At 35.5% G+C, this 17645-nt stretch overlaps 1 protein-coding gene across 2 annotated transcripts in view; it reads left to right on the forward strand.

Annotated features, from left to right (window-relative positions):
- The first annotated feature begins 232 nt into the window (after positions 1–232).
- LOC127852902 (prickle planar cell polarity protein 3-like) overlaps positions 233–17645 on the forward strand; it is a 209019-nt gene continuing 191606 nt past the window's right edge. For both annotated transcript variants that reach the window (XM_052386937.1, XM_052386938.1), the window contains exon 1: positions 233–390. In XM_052386937.1, coding sequence (XP_052242897.1) covers positions 277–390 — 114 coding nt within the window. In that variant the 5' untranslated portion in view covers positions 233–276. The remainder of the gene's footprint in view (positions 391–17645) is intronic.

Consider the following 17645-nt stretch of genomic DNA (forward strand, 5'->3'; position numbering starts at 1 on the left):
TAGTTATTTAAGAGCATGGTAAATGGTCAGTATTATTATGTCCTCAAAAATATCATAACAAAAACGAAAATTGCGAATCTGAAACAACTTTTTTTAAATGTTGTCAATTTACCAAAACGTTGGACGGCCCCTTTAAGAATAAGCGCTTAAAATTTCCGCTATGCAACCTTTATGCTCCCGTACATTTGCGGTCGGCTCCACTCCATGCTTGATCGAAAAGGTGACTACTATTGTATACAATACAATTTCCCGTATGTGAAAGCTCGTGTAAACAACATGGCTTCAGACAGAGTGACAAAAGCGGCTCTCGCTGCTGAAAAAGAGTTTTCGAAGTTTTTGGATGAATTAAACCAGTATGAATTCATGAAAGTGTATGATAATGAAGATCAGGTAAGATTCTGTTACATACAATAGTTCTTTCACGCTGTCGTGTTTTCATTATCGCTTTAATAGTGTTTGATTTTTAACGCGCTTCAGTAATTGCGAATGGCAATTAAATAACAGGGATTTAAAATGTTGAATGAAGACAAAACAGCTGAATTATAGAAAAACTAAACGATCTACATAGCTTATTATATTTAAACTTACCTAAAGTAGAATTGTTCCATATATTCATATGTATGAATTGATGCATCAAAAGCTAGTGTTTTATAAACGAAATTTTGGAATGTTATAACCTATTTGAATTATTGGACTACATTAATTGATGTTACCAGTTCAATTGAAACGACTCTGAGATATGCACTACTCGTTATTGCTACTGCTACTACCATTACTGTCAGTACCAATTCTACAACCACCACTCCTCCTCCTGCTGCTGATGCTGCTACTATTGCTGTTAATACTACTACTGCTTCTGCTGTTTCTATTATAAATATTATGATGATAATGATAATAATAATAATAATAAGAAGAAGAAGAAGAAGAAGAATTATTACAATAATTAATATTATTATTATTAGCTCAGCTGTTTTCGGAGAAAACCCGAGGTATTGTCACAGCCAGCTCGTCGTGTTCGCCGTCCGTGTCAAGGTTTGTAAAGGTATAAACATTGGCTCTAAAATCAAAGTCCTTCCACCAGTACAACTTTGAAACTTCATTTGTAGATGCACCTTGATGAGTTCTACACGCCACACCAATTTTTGGGTCACTAGGTCAAAGGTCAAGGTCACTGTGACCTTTTAAAAAAAAAAAAAAAAAAAAAATCTGACAAGCTTTCGCAGCCGAGCCTGGTACCCATTATGCGGTGCTCTTGTTATATAATTGGCAGAAATAAAGAAAATGTCATTTTTGTAAACACAGTTTTAAATTATTTTTTTTTTAGAATTAAACACAGCAGAACAGCATCGTGTATATTGGTTCAGTTCACATTCCTGGTTTCGATCAATTATACATAAATGAGTGGAAAAAGGTTGATCATGTTTGAGATGCATCAAGATGCCTTTAAGTACACCTGTTTTATGGATCAATAACACATTTTTTATTGCATTTATCTTGTAATCCTTGAGGGGTGTGCACTTGATAATTTAGATTTAATTCTAAAGACAAATTGCTGTTATAATCATACGACTTTAAACTTCACGGATGTTAAATTTGAGGTATGTGAAGTAAAAAACAAGTTGAGCATTCACACAATTTTTTTAAATGATATCCTTATCATTAATTACATATTATATGCTTTTTTTTTACAATAAACATTCAAACTACAAATTAAGTCGGGTAGTTTTTCTTGTTTTATTAGTAAGCCTGTTTTGTTCACAATTAATAAAATACATATTATGATTGTCTAATTACGGTATAATTATGTAATGCTAAATGTTGTCATGTTACATTTACACGGTCTTTAAAAATTTATTTTTATGTCTTGCCTCAAGGATGGAAAAATAAAAAAAGAATGTTTTAATATAAGGAAATGAACATGAAAATGATGTATCGATTTTATAAGGAAATTAACAACTGTATTTGTGCAAATAAATTTTTTTCTACTTTAATACAGCTGATTGTAAAATAAACAAGTGTGTAGCAATTTTAAAATTTAGACTAACATGCCAAATATCTCTTAAATGATGAGGAAAAAAGATACCAACTTATGTGAAGCAAAATGCCTGCATTTCTAATTAACTATAAGATAAAGCATGGCCATTTTGTTATCAGATTTTAGGATCTCTTGCTATTCAGTACCACATTCTTGTCCATTAATCTAACACTTTGTCAATGCACCAAAATAGATGTATGTGGTGAATTTCTCACTTGCTAATTTAAAGTGTCCCTGTCAATATTTGTGTTGAACACATCGTTTTATTGTCACCTTGAGACAAGCTTGATGTAACTTGATTTACTTAAACTTAAATTAACGTCTTGTAGATGACTTGGGGCAAACAAATTTCATTGATTTACAGTCTGGCTTGAAGATCCTTTTAACATTTGTTTATATTATGTTTTAAATTGTTAATTACTATCTTTCAGAACATTTACAAACATTTATTATTTGTATTATTTAATCTATTGCATATACATATTATGTTCATACTTAATGAATATTAATGTTTTTCCAATACTAAGTAAATGTTAAATAACAAAGTGTAAATAAAACATCAATTTACCATAAAATTATTTAGAGCAATGACACGTGTTAGGGACTAATTTTAATTACTGCATGACATGAAATTAAGAACTATTTGTCAAAAGATAAGATCAGTATTTTTGTACAAAATGTTCCTTTGTTAAATGCAAAGTAATGCAACCATTGGATGAAGCATGAACAACCTCTGAATGTTTTTTTTCTTTTATTGAAATAAAAAAATATTGAACCTCACATAAATATATCCTTCTGTGTCTATATGACGGTCTACGTCCATAAAATACCATAAAATACCGTAGAGATAACCTATATCTAGATCAATAAAATACCATAGAGGTAATCTAGGTCTAGGTCCATAAAATACCATAGAGGTATTCTAGGTCTAGTTCCATAAAATACTGAAGACTCTGAGGTAATTTATTTCTAGGTCCATAAAATACCAAAGAGGTATTCTATGTCTAGTTCCATCAAATACCAAATTTGGGAATCTATTTCTTGGTCCATAAAATACCAAAGAGGTTACATATTCTAGGTCTAGGTCCATAAAATACCGTAGAGGTAATCTAGGTCTATGTCCATAAAATACCTGAGGGGTAATCTACATCTAGATCCATAAATTACCATAGAGGTATTCTAGGTCTAGGTCCATAAAATACCATAGACGTAATCTAGGTCTAGGTCCATCAAATACCATAGAGGTATTCTAGGTATAGGGTCCATTAAATACGGAGAGGGAATCTAGGTCTAGGTCCATACAATACCTGAGGGGTAATCTATATCTAGGTCCATCAAATACCATAGAAGTAATCTAGGTCTAGATCAATAAAATACAGGAGAGGTAATTCAGGTCTGGATACATAAAATACTGGAGAGGTAATCTATTTCTAGGTCCATCAAATACCAAAGAGGTAATCTATATCTAGATCCATAAAATACCGGAGAGGTAATCTAGGTCTAGGTCCATAAAATACAGGAGATATTATCTATGTCTAGGTCGATAAAATACAATAGAGGTAATCTATGTCTAGGTCCATAACATACCAAAGAGGTAATCTATATCTTATTCCATAAAATACCTTTGAGGTAATCTAGGTCTAGGTCCATAAAATACCAAAGATCTTATCTATATTAAGGTCCATACAATGCCATAGAGGTAATCTATATCTGGGTCCATAAAATACCATACATGTAATCTATGTCTAGGTCCATAAAATAGCACAGAAGCAATGTAGGTCTAGATCCATAAAATACCATGGAGGTAATCTATATCTAGGTCCATAAAAAAACATAGATATAATCTATTTCTAGGTCCATAAAATATGGAGAGGTAATCTAGGTCTAGGTCCATAAAATAACATAGATGTAGTCTATATCTGGTTCTATAAAATATCGGAGAGGTAATCTGTGTTTAGGTCCATAAAATACCAAAGAGGTATTCTATGTCTAGGTCCATAAAATACCAAAAATACCATAGAAGTAATGTAGGTATTGGTTTATATATGGGTGTAATCTAGCTAGGTCAAGGTCCATAAATAACCATAAATGTAGTTCATGTCTAGGTCCATAAAATACCAAAGAGGTAATCTAGGTCAAGGTCCATAAAATACCAAAGGGGTAATCTAGGTCTAGGTCCATAAAATACAGAGAGGTAATCTAGGTCTAGGTCCAAAAAATAACATAATCTATGCATGGTTCCATAAAATACTGGAGAGGTAATCTATATCTAGGTCCATTAAATACGGAGAGGTATTCTAGGTCTAGGGTCCATAAAATAACATAGAGGTTATCTATGGATAGGTCCATAAAATACCAATGAAGAAATATATGGCTAGGTCCATAAAATACCAAAGATGTAATCTATGTTTAGGTCCATTTAATACCAAAGACATAATATATGGCTAGGTTCATAAAATACCAAGGAGGTAATCTATGTTTAGGTCCATAAAATAACATGGACGTAATATATGTCTAGTTATGGAGAGGTAATCTAGGTCCATAAGAATGTCTGGATCCATAAAGTACCATATAGGTAATCTATGGCTAAGTCCTTAAAATACCAAAGAGGTTATCTATAGCTAGTTACATCAAATACCATAGAGGTTATCTAGGTCTTGGTCCATATAATACCACAATGGTAATCTATATCTAGATCCATAAAATAGCAAAGAGGTAATCTATGGCTAGGTCCATAAAATACCAAGGAGCGAATCTAGGTCTAGGTCCATAAAATACCAAGGAGCGAATCTAGGTCTTGGTCCATAAAATACCAAGGAGCGAATCAAGACCCAGGTTACAATTTCCTTTAATGACCCTACATGCCAAATATGGGAGTGCTAAAACAATACAATCTAGGGATACTCACTGCTGATTTCCACTATGCATTAGAAATTATTGTAGAACGATTTTGAAACAGCAAATAAATTAAAACTGAAAAATTATTTATTTGGTCACAACAAATTGATAACATGGTCGTCGGAATGGTTGCAGCTGAAATAAATAAAATGAAATTAAAAAAATTATTTTGTGTGTGCCCTTTAAATTATTTTGGAAGAGAATTTAGTCAAAGAATTTATCAATTTTTTTTGTAGCTTTTATATCACCATTTTTTTAATTACATGTATTTTAAATATCTAACTCTTTATAGGACATGTATTTCAAAGTGAGAATATATTTACAATTTGAACTTCAGACGAGAATAATATAATTTTTGTCAAGGTTTATGCATTTAAAATCTTCTGTTATACACTTATTGATACACAGATTGAAAATGTTCAGTACAATACATTAACCCATTTATGCCTAGCGTCTAGAAAAAAGGCCTTGGCAAATAGCGTAGACCCAGATGAGACGCCGCATGATGCAGCGTCTCATCAGGGTCTGCGCTGTTTGCTTAAATGAATTTCTGTAAGAAATATTATAAATATAGAAATAAATTTACTAGACATCCCTAATTATCAAATTAAATTGATCCAATTTAGAAGAATGGGAGAGTCCACTAGGCATAAATGGATTAAATCGAGAACCCCACTTTGGGCCCAATGGCCTAGAAAGAATCAGCTGGGTGGCACCAAACTGTATATGGACCATAGCGAACTTTGAGCGTGAAGCAAGTCAGGAGGTCAAATGTCAAGGTCAATATTTAAGTTCATTTTTCTGAAGCAAAGCTTTGTTCAGCATTGATAGATTTTCATTGAAACCTTGTAAATGCTTCACACACCAGGTCCTTAAAGGCCAAATATCAATGTTCAAATTTTAGATCAAATTTCAAATTTAAAATTAACTAAGGTTTCCAGACTCTTTCCAATTGTGACTTCAATTCAAAATACAGGTGTGTTTTTCTTTGCTACAATAACACTTTTATTGATACATATGGGCAGCGCTCTGTGAAAAAGGGATTTAACACATGGGCGTAAAGTGTCATCCCAGATTAGCCTGTGCAGTCCACAAAAAAGAGGCTTTCTTGAAATGAAAAATATCATAAAAGTGGCAAGTGTTTTCCCGATGAACCTTGCTGACTGCTCATGCTAGTCTGGAATGACAATATACATGTACACACATGCATTAAACCCGTTTTTCACAGAGCACGGCCCATATTGTTTCAAATAAGCAGGAAGCATTACTGGATCCATCGAATCCAAATCCTTTTATATCATTGCATGGACTTTTGTTATGTAAACATGAAACGTGTTTAAACACGCATTTTGTTCATGCAACCTTGAGGTTCAGTAAACTATGGTAAAATAGTGACGTTACATTCATTAACATTACTTTCTGCATCGCATGCAACTGCACTTCTCATGAGCATGCTTGCTTGCATACTTTGCAGTTTATAAAGTAATTAGAGCTTGTAAAGTATGCAGCTACAGCCAGCCCCATTGTATATAAATTCTGCAGTTCATTGTGCCCTTGAAATTTGAAACATCAAACACTCTACTGATTGCAACTGACAAATTTTTCCTTTTTTTCATGTGACTTTTTTTTGCCCAGCACTCCAAAACATGTGGAATAGCATTTTGAAATTGTTAAGAAATATGTTAACCCTTTCAGCGCTGGAACCAAATTTTAAAAGCCTTTGCAAACAGTTTGGATCCAGATGAGACGCCAAAGAATGTGGTGTCTCATCAGGATCCAAACTGTTTGCTATTCTAATAGTATTCTTTGAAAAAAAATCGAAGAAAATGCTTATTTTAGAAATTCAGCAGACAACATTTTAGCAGATGACAAATTTCCCAGCATGCAAAGGGTTAATGTAGCGAACATGACCTCAAACTTCATAATATTTTAGTGAATGTGTAAAGAAATATTGTACATTCGGCCTTAGGAATTCCAAAACAAAGTTTAGGGTTCAAAAAAAAAAAATCAGGGTATGTCAGGTAAGTGAAAACAAATTCACTTCCAAAAATATGATAGAACAAGAAATTCTGACAGCCTGAGCACATCATAGAAAATGTTATGTAAGTTGCAAGAATATTTGTCTGTTATTATGAATGAATCAAAATTATATTTGAAGTATCAATGTTAACCAATAACTAACTCTTGTTAATGCATGTTTGATAATCTACTAGAGTTTTACTAAACAGAAATCATTGTTTATGGCCAGATAAAAATGATAAATATAAGCATATTTTTTTTTTAAACTTCAGCAATCTTCTTAAGTTGATATGTGCACATTATCTTATATAGTGGAAGAAATTGCGCATTTGAAATACTTATACCCTTTCATGTCAGTGAATTTTTGTGCTTTTATTTGTTACAGCCTGTGCCTTTTGAATTGGGAAAATTAGCGCGATAAACAGTGAAATTGGGAAAAATAGCGCGATAAACCATGAAATTGGGAAAAAATAAGCATTATAAATATTATTATAAGTAACAGAATTAATATTGTATTTAAGTGCATGTTCAGAGGGTTTTCTAGCCATTTTGGTAAAAGGAATCTGGTCAAATTGGGATACATTTTTTTAATCAATAAAAGTGGCAAATTTGGGAATTATTTATGACAAAAAAGGACTAAATTAAAGTTATATATTTTGTAGGATGTTTAAAAAATAAAGTTGAGATCTAGAGTTAAGAAATCATAATTAAGTCATAAGAGACTTCTTTCTTAAAAATAAATGGTTATTTTTTTGGAAATTGGGCTTTTTTTGGGGAAATTTTGGTCAGATTTTTGGGAAAAAACGTGGAATTTTGCGATTGGGAAGCAGTCAAAAATCGGTGGTTATTTTGGGCAAAAAAAATCACTGCCATGTTTTAAAAGTTAGACAGGGTTTATTAATGTAAGCTCATTCATAAAGTGAAAACGTGAATGGCTTTTGTAAAGTCCACTTCAATTCTATATGAAAGGGGATAATGAGTCCGTCCTTGACCAACAAGGTTAAGCTACTTTGAATCAATCCAAGGGATAACCAAATTAGAGTTTGAAGGATTTTTTTGGTAAAAAATGTAAATCGTTACTTGAAAAAAATTACTGTATTATTTGTTATCAAGAGGGGAAAGCTTGTCTGTGTTTCCATACTGACAATAGTATGCATATCTTAATTCCTTAATAATGTGCCCTTATGAATGTTGTCCATGGTTTATTCAAGTGTGCATGGGTTGCATTTAGGATATTAAGTGTCGGAATGTTGGTTTTACGTTGTACATAGTTGAAATGTATCTATGTAACAATGGAGACAGTGTTTTTATGTGTCCAGTGGTATTTTTAGCGGGGGCAATAGGGCGTCCGCACATAGGGGCAAATGGGGTCAGCTGACCCCCCCCTGGAAAATCGGTGAGCAAAAGATAGTTGAATATGGAAAAATCTTAACGTGTACAATTATCATTCCTGAATTGAACAATTTGGGTCAGAATGACCCCTAGTTAGTATCACACGATTATCAACTCCCATTTACATGTAAACAAGTCATGGATGTGGTTATTGCACAATTTAATTTACTCTCAAAACATTGTTTTAAACATATTTAATTCTTGCGAAATCGAGGGGAGAAGTCAATCAACTAACATTTATTCAGTCCCTGAATAGGAAGCGAAGGCAACGTGGGTCTCTGCCGAATTTCTTGATGATTTTTTTAATAAACATATTCTTGTCGGTGTTGATCCGATCCATGTGAACGCTCATCATGCATAATCCTGAGAGCCTGTCGTCGGACATGGTGGATCTTAGCCATGCCTTGACTCGTCTCAGCGTGCTAAATGATCATTCGACCGTACACGTGGTGGCGGGCAGGGTTAGTAATATGATAATCGCCTCACGCACGGCAGGAAACAAATCCATTTTTTGACCAAGTCAACAAAAGCTTACTCATTCAGTTTGATGGATTCCTCCTTGTTCATGTCGTACCATGACATTGTGTCTTGTTCAAAATTATTGATTTGATAAAATTCGTCGCTGGTTCGGACTGTATCTTTATACACTGCAACTCCAATATATCGCGGTTGAAGGGGTCCAAAGATCGCGACCGTGATATATCCGGCGCGCGATATAATTTGTCAGTTTATGTATGCATGTATATGTATACATTAGCATCATTATGCAATCTCAAAACACCTATTTACCAACCTTATTCAAGTTTGTGTTATATCCATATGTCATTAATTGGTATAACACAAAACATTATTCCATGTGAGTATTTTCAAGTGCGTTTAATTAAATTTTTAATCCGAAAAACATTGCCGAGTTTTATTGTTCAAGAAAGCATGCACAAATTAGACCCATGTACAAAATGACGTCATTCATTTCTCATGAAAAGCATGCACAGCATGGGGTTTAATAGTAGAGCATTGTGACTAACTGATCTGTATTGTATACTGTATCTAACGCACACAGATTGTTGAGATAGGTCAGTATTGACTTGTGACATTTACTGTTATAATTGTGTACACCTTCATGTGTGCACTGGTGCGTTTCGGCAGTTCAAAGCAAATTCAATAGAGAATTGTAACACCCGAAATGACCTGTCATGTTTGACAAATGGGTCTTTTGTTTATTGCAGTACAATGCTGTCCGGTAATCTTGCGCATTTAAGGGTCAATTGGTTTTAAAACATGTTCTCTTATAAATTGACAACATAATATCAAAATTTATTATGAAAATAAGAAGTTCATGTGCTTATTAAAACAAAAATATCTGATTAATTCAGTGAAGAACTGTCCGTTTTGATTTCAAAACAAACATGACTCACCTCACTTTCAAACTATCACAGTGTCCGGTAATCTTGCGCACTTGGTGTAATGACCTCGTTTAGGCAAAATTGTAGACATATGGTGTCCAATTATTGACAAAAAAACATTCCAGAAAATTATTTTAAAAATCAGTTTGTAAAACCATTCAAATTTAATGTGGATTAATAGCTGTACTTCAGTTTCTTCGATGATGGCGATGGCATTCCGTTGAGTGTAGCAAAAGAAACATTAACATGTTATATTAATTGATTTCTAGCGTGAAAAAAATGTTTATGCATAAAAACAGGTTTAATTTTACCACGATCATGCTTCCACAGTTTACTGTACAGAAAATATTAAAACTAGGCAATTGCGCATGCGGAGATCATACCAAATGTGGTTTGAATGGCGGGAAATGATGACAATGTCGTCTGATGCGATATATTTTCAAAGCCAAAAAATACAATACCTGATCGGGTATTGTGCAATGGATTCTAAATTAAACGTTGGAATTCTTTATTTTAAGTATGAAACGCTAAAGACTGCATGGAATGTGTGATTCATTTCGAATTTATCGTAAGAAGGTCAGTGTTTACGATACATGTACAATGTATAAGGATGACACAACCGGTGTTAAAATGTAATGATCGATTTTTATTTTGCATGGAATACGTACCTTTTAAATCCGTTTATTCTTAAAAATGTGATATTTCATCTTTCATCACCTAAGAAAACTATTCGGTCGTCTGCGAAATTCACAAACTGAAGGGTGCGCAAGATTACCGGACGCGCAAGATTAGCAGATTTAACTGTACACAGGTGTTAATGTGATGTACAATGTAAGCAAACAATCTGGTCAAAACTGGATTATGACTGTTGGATTAAAGTTGGTGAAAAAAAGGGAAAAATACTTGCTTGAAACGGATTTTAATGCATCAAATTCTCAGATAAAAACATTTTATTTAAGGATTATGCTCGTCAGATTTTTGGGAGCCATAGCCGATTTGCGATATATTGGACAACGCGATATAACGGACCATGATATATTGGAGTTGCAGTGTAGTCTGATTGATCAAATTTTTTTATTTGGTTCGGATCTCGATGGAGTTGATATAACATGAACGCAGGCATATAAGATTCTGAAAATCGGCTTCCTAGAGACTGGATCAGTGAGTCCATGTACGGAATATAAATCGACTGCGTCGATAGTATTCTTCACTGGTTCCACCAACATTTGCTCGGTGTACGTGACAGCCACTATTCTGTGGTAATTGTCATTGTAACACCAATATCATCGGCCGTTGTTAATGTCGGTCTGAAAATATCCTCGGCGAAAATCGAATCCGCATTTTCTAGATGATCGGTGAACATCAATGTCAGGTTATCGACATGTTTTTTGACACTGATGATGTCTAATTGAACAGCCTGAAGTGTTTGCGTGATGGGCTCTAAAATGGACGAATATTTGGCTATTATGTGGAGCGTTAACACAAATGTTGCCGTTCCACTTGCTGTCCATAGCTGATGTGCAGTCTGTCGTCCTTTCGTATTCTGTTTGTTTGGCGCTAAATATTCTAACTGACGGCGTATTTCATTGAAATAGTTAGCGAAGATTCGTATGCTTTTTTACTTTGCAGTCCACCTTGTTTCGCTTTACAATGGTGTATTTGGAACTAGCCATCTTCTCTTAGGGCTCTCTCTCTGAAATACTTAATGATTGCTTTCACAGTTCCTATGGTATTACGTATGTCAGAAACTGTATGAGAAAAGTCACTATGATCAAAGGTGAGAAAAATAGGTATAACCCACTCCAATACAGTCAATTTATCAATTCCAAATCCTAACTCTTAACCTTCCAGATATACTTCATGATGCACCATTATCTGGCCTTATTCTCAAATTTTTCTACGCCTCTGGCGGCAAAGGGGAACAAACCCCCCTTAAGCCCCCCTGGGATAATTCCTGCAGACGCCCATGGCGGGGGTGGGTTGGTGGGTGTTGGGGGTGGTGGGTGCGTGGGGGAGGGTGGGGTGGTGGGGATCATCTGTGTACAGTGTATACATTTCTTGTTGACAATTTATTTGCTTAAAATACCTCCCTACAAAATTTGTTTTGTAACCGGAATAAAACGTGCTCATGGCGAGCTTTTGTGATCACCTATTTTTCAGTCGTTTGTCGTGCTTTGTCAACATTAACCCTGTTCACACACTTTATAGGCCACATTTATGGTCAAATCTTCATGAAACTTGGTCAGAGCCTTTGTTCCAATTATATCTTGGCTGAGTTTAAAACTGAGTCAAGTGAAAAACAAGGTCTCTAAGTCATATTGAAGAACATGTTATTCCCAATTCATTAAGTTCTTTTTTCTCCTGAACTCAAGCGTTTGAGAATAGTTTAGTTCCTGCATTTCTTAGGTGAGTTCCTATGGGCCATGGCTTCTTGTGCAGGCAAAAAAATATATGAGACTTGCTCTGTGAAAAGGGGGTTTAATGCATGTGTGTAAAGTGTTATCCCAGACCAGCCTGTGCAGACTGCACAGGCTAATCAGGGACAACTCTTTCCACTTTTAAGAAATTTTTCATTTAAAGAAAGTCTCTTCTTAGAAAAAATCTAGTCTAGGGGGAAAGTTTCTTCCATGATTAGATTGTTTCCACTGCACAGGCTAATCTGGGACGAAACTTAAGCACTGTGATGCATTGAACCCCTTTTCACAGTGCATGGCTCATATTTAACTCTTTCAGTGCGGGAACCGAATTTTGAAGGCCTGTGCAAACAGTTTGGATCCAGATGAGACGCCACAGAACGTGGCGTCTCATCAGGATCCAAACTGTTTGCTATTCTGATAGTATTCTTTGAAAAAAATCAAAGAAAATGCTAATTTTAGAAATTTAGCAGACAACATTTTAGCAGACGACAAATTTCCCAGCATGCAAAGGGTTATTCATCATGGACTACTGGCAGGAAATTTTCTCAACAAAACATAGGTTAGACAGCAAGTAATGTATTGAAAGACTATGGTGGGATTGTGATCAACACAATATATCTCAGGACACTTAACAGGGGACAGTTTTCCTTCCATTCACTTGATTGTGAATGCTTGTGGTTTTACAGGGAAGGAGAAATTATGTTTCAGTTTCCCTCTTAAAAGTCTTAGGTTCAGGTCTAGGCTGGATTTTATGAAAAAAATCTTAATTGTATCAAAATTAGTGGGAAAACTTTCAATTTTACTTTGATGTTTTAAAGTATAGGAGTCAATACAAGGAAGTAATTTCGTCTATTGATAAAAGCAGGGAAGTAATTTAGTATCTGGTCAGTTCACTTCAAATCAATAATTCTGCTACATACGGGTGCAAAGTTTGATTGCATGTGGAAGTGATAGCATGAATTGATAATTAATAAGATACTTCCATGCTTCACTTTTTATAACCTGTCACAATAATTTACCAAACATACCGTAAATTGCCTGTGTTTTTTGCAGACCTGCTACTTCAATAATAATTGCGCATTCAATCTTTGCATAGTCATGTGGACATGGTTTCTAAATAATGAACGGAATGTGTGAACAGTTTTACATGAAAGTCATAGAGATACGATTCACACGTTTGGCAAAGTAACAGAGTCTATGGTAGTACATTAGTAAGAGGGTTGTTCTGATATTTTACTCTGGAGCATCATGAAAATATTACTTTTTATCCCCACGCTTTTTGAAAAAAAGGTGGGGATATTGTGGTTATCTCCGCCGTCCGTCCGTCCGTCCGTCCGTCTGTCTGTCTGTCCGTCCTGGCCACTATCTCCTCCTACACTAAAAGCACTAGAACCTTGAAACTTACACACATGGTAGCTATGAGCATATGTGCGACCCTGCACTATTTGGAATTTTGATCTGACCCCTGGGTCAAAAGTTATAGCGGTTGGGGTGGGGCCGCGTCAGAAATTATCACTCATTTTTTTGGGTTATTTTACATTTACTTCTTTATTTCTACACCGATTCACTTCAAATTGATACTGGACCTCTCTTATGACAATACGGTCAATCTCACCCATGCATGGCCCCATTCCCAACCCTGGGGCGCCCCGCCCACATAGGCCACACCCACCAAAAATTTCCATTTACTATAATTTTTTCATTTCTACACGGATTCACTTCAAATTGATACTGAACTTTTGTTATGACATTAGGGTCAATCTCAACTATGCATGGCCCCAATCCCAACCCTGGGGCGCCCGCCCACATAGGCCACACCCACCAAAAAATTCCATTTACTATAATTTTTTCATTTCTACACGGATTCACATCAAATTGATACTGAACTTCTCTTACGACATGGGTCAATCTCAACTATGCATGGCCCCATAACCAACCCTGGGGCCCCGCCCACATAGACCACACCCACCCAAAATTGCCTTTACTATAATTTCTTCATTTCTACACCGATTCACTTCAAATTGATATTGAACTTCTCTTATGACAATACAGTCAATCTCAACTATGCATGGCCCCATTACCAACCCTGGGGCGCCCCGCCCACATAGACCACACCCACCCAAAATTGCCTTTCACTATAATTTCTTCATTTCTACACCGATTCACTTCAAATTGATACTGAACCTCTCTTATGACAATACGGTCAATCTCAACTATGCATGGCCCCATTACCAACCCTGGGGCCCCGCCCACATAGACCACACCCGCCCAAAATTGCCTTTTACTATAATTTCTTCATTTCTACACCGATTCACTTCAAATTGATACTGAACTTCTCTTATGACAATACGGTCAATCTCAACTATGCATGGCACAATTACCAACCCTGGGGCGCCCTGCCCACATATGTCACACCCACCCAAAATTGCCTTTTACTATAACTTCTTCATTTCTACACCAATTCACTTCTAATTGATGATGAACTTCTCTTATGACAATACGGTCAATCTCAGCTATGCATGGCCCCATTACCAACCCTGGGGCACACCTAGGTCAAACATTCGGCGTGGGGATACGCGTCGGCCTCTGCCGCGCCATTTCTAGTTCTTTGTTATTTTAATGATGGGGATTTAGCTAAAGAAGAATTGTAGTGGGGGGGGGGGGGGGGGGGGCCCTTCCATTTTCATGCCCCACCTTATCAAAATATGTGTCACCCTTTTTATCCTTCGCCAAAGGCAGAGAGATATATTGTTTTGGCGTTGTCAGTCACTGGATTGGTTCATCTGTCTGTCACAAATGATATATCTCAGAAATTATATATGACATCAACATGAAATTTCGTGGGTATAGTTTAGATAGTGTATAGATATCAAGAAGGAGAAGAGCCATGCACAAGAAACATAACCCTATACTCTTAAATAACAGTGATTACTATGTAACTTGTCAGAGCTACACAATTTTAACATGAAACTTAATGGATGTAAAGATATAAATGAAGAAAAGTGCCATACATTTTCTAAAATGAGAGTTATTGCCCTTGCGATGTAAAAAATGAAGACCTTCAAATAACCTTTTCTTCTAGTTCTGCGCTCAGAAATAAACACAATTATTTGGCGGGGGATATCAATTCAAAGAATTTGATTGTATGTCCCTCTTCCATTTATCAAGGTTTTCTTGCTTTTATAGGCTATTGATGAGTTTATACAGAACCATACAGTATACATTTAAATATAGATGCTGAATGGATGCATGAATAAAAGAACTAAAGTGGAATTTACAGCCAAGTTAGTTATTTATAATGTACACAGTTTACCATTTTTCCACGAATTAGGTGACCCTATCCCATTTCAGGCACTAATACCCCTGTTATTTGTTTAATATGGCTAAAGTCCTAACAGTGACCATATATAGTATGCCCGAAACTAGCAATAAGTAGCTGGAGGGAGGGCTCAGTAGGTAGGTCCCATTCTCTTTGGAAAAGTAATGAATTTTACCTCAGTCTGGAAAAATGGGCCTTAGTGCATATGGGTTAACCCTTTGCATGCTGGGAAATTTGTCGTCTGCTAAAATGTCGTCTGCTTAATTTCTAAAATTAGCATTTTCTTCGATTTTTTTCAAATAATATTATCAGAATAGCAAACAGTTTGGATCCTGATGAGACGCCACGTTCTGTGGCGTCTCATCTGGATCCAAACTGTTTGCAAAGGCCTTCAATATTCGGTTCCCTCACTGAAAGGGTTAAGTGTTTAACTGTGTTTAGTGGTCACAAGGATGTTGACATTTCAAGGCAGGAAAAGTAAACACTCTGACGTCATAGTGTCTTTGTGCAATTTAAGAACCTGATTGCTGTAACTATGATATTATAAATGCGCCTCACTGTGAGACAGGGGCGTAGATAACCTCCAAACATTGGGGCGGCGGTCCAGTTTCTGTACTGGGAACATAAAGGAGTTTGTTGTATGTTGTTGTTTTTTCTAAATTTTGTTTGTATTTAGATCGACATTAGGTTCATAAAAGGTAAGAATGGTTGCAAATTAAAATTTAATACTAATATACATACCTCATCGTAGTAGAGCCATGAGAACGAATCAAACCAACTAGATTGGAATGAACGCTTTTCTGGCTTTTTCTTCCCAAATGTACGCTTAGGAAAAGCAAAATTTCGAGGCTGATCAGAAATACTCATTTTGAACATTAAACAATTATATAAAATTATATGATATTGTTTCAATGATTTCTAATCAAATAATAACTGTTATACTTAGAGAACAAAAATATTTTCAATCTAATTAATGTTTTCAGGCGTATATTTACTCAAAATTGTTTTAAGTGGCAGTTACCTTTGAATTAAAGGGATCAATTAAAATTAAATGAATAGCCTGTCCTTAATCAAAACACAGACAATGCAATCGCTGAAAAGAACAATAAAACAATGAACGCAATGACATTTACCCGGGCCCTGGTTTATGACACCTAACAAGGGATATTGTCACATCACTATTGGCAACCTCGGAGCAGGGACACATGACTTCTGCACTGACGGCGCGTGATTAAAAAAATACTGGTTTTTGGGCGGCAATTTTTGGGGATTTTGCATTTTATTTATGTAACGACAACTAGCCGAAATATTGGAGAGGCGGCCGCAGACCCTGCCGCCCCATTACCTATGCCCCTGCTGTGAGAGAACAAAAAATATAGTGTTGAAAAGGTTTGTTTTAATTTGATAAATAAGGGGATATCTTCAAAATTATGATCGCTAATTAGAACTATACAGTGATCAGAAAATGCTGGACTACATTATGGGTTATTCAGGAAACAGTCACTCAGCACAAAGTGGAATCATCTATCACCCAGAAGAAGATTTAAGTGAGTTTTTTAGCATGAAGTGCTTTGTTGAGATTGTTTTCATGAGAATGATTGTATATTGTTTGAAACATTTAACTTATCTAAGATAAGGTGTTCTAAGCTCGTGGCTGTTGGAATGACAATGATGTTTGTGTGATGTTTGTTTACAAGGAAGGTTTTCTTAGGTATAGCCCTTTGCATGCTGGGAAATTTGTTGTCTGCTAAAATGTCGTCTGCTGAATTTCTAAAATTAGCATTTTTTTTTTATTTTTTTTTCAAAGAATACTATTTGAATAGCAAACAGTTTGGATCCTTTTTTAGATCTACATTCTGTGGCGTCTTATCCCAGGAACCAAACTGTTTGCAAAGGCTTTTAAAATTCGGTTCCAGCGTTGAAAGAGTTAGGTGTTTGTTTCTGTAAATGAGAATAGTACTATCAGCTAACCAGCGTCAGCCCCAAATTTCACTTTATTAAGTCATCCGCATAGTGCACATAAGTGTTTACTTCTGGAAAATGGAGAAATTTCGTGTTCACGAAATTCTGCAACACATTTATTGTCAATTACTGACGAAAGTAAAGGTAGCATGATCGATAGTTTTAGGTGCTGATCCCGCTTTTTGGTCAAATGTCCCGAC

The sequence above is a fragment of the Dreissena polymorpha genome, chromosome 12 (assembly GCF_020536995.1).
Source record: "Dreissena polymorpha isolate Duluth1 chromosome 12, UMN_Dpol_1.0, whole genome shotgun sequence".
Taxonomy (NCBI): domain Eukaryota; kingdom Metazoa; phylum Mollusca; class Bivalvia; order Myida; family Dreissenidae; genus Dreissena; species Dreissena polymorpha.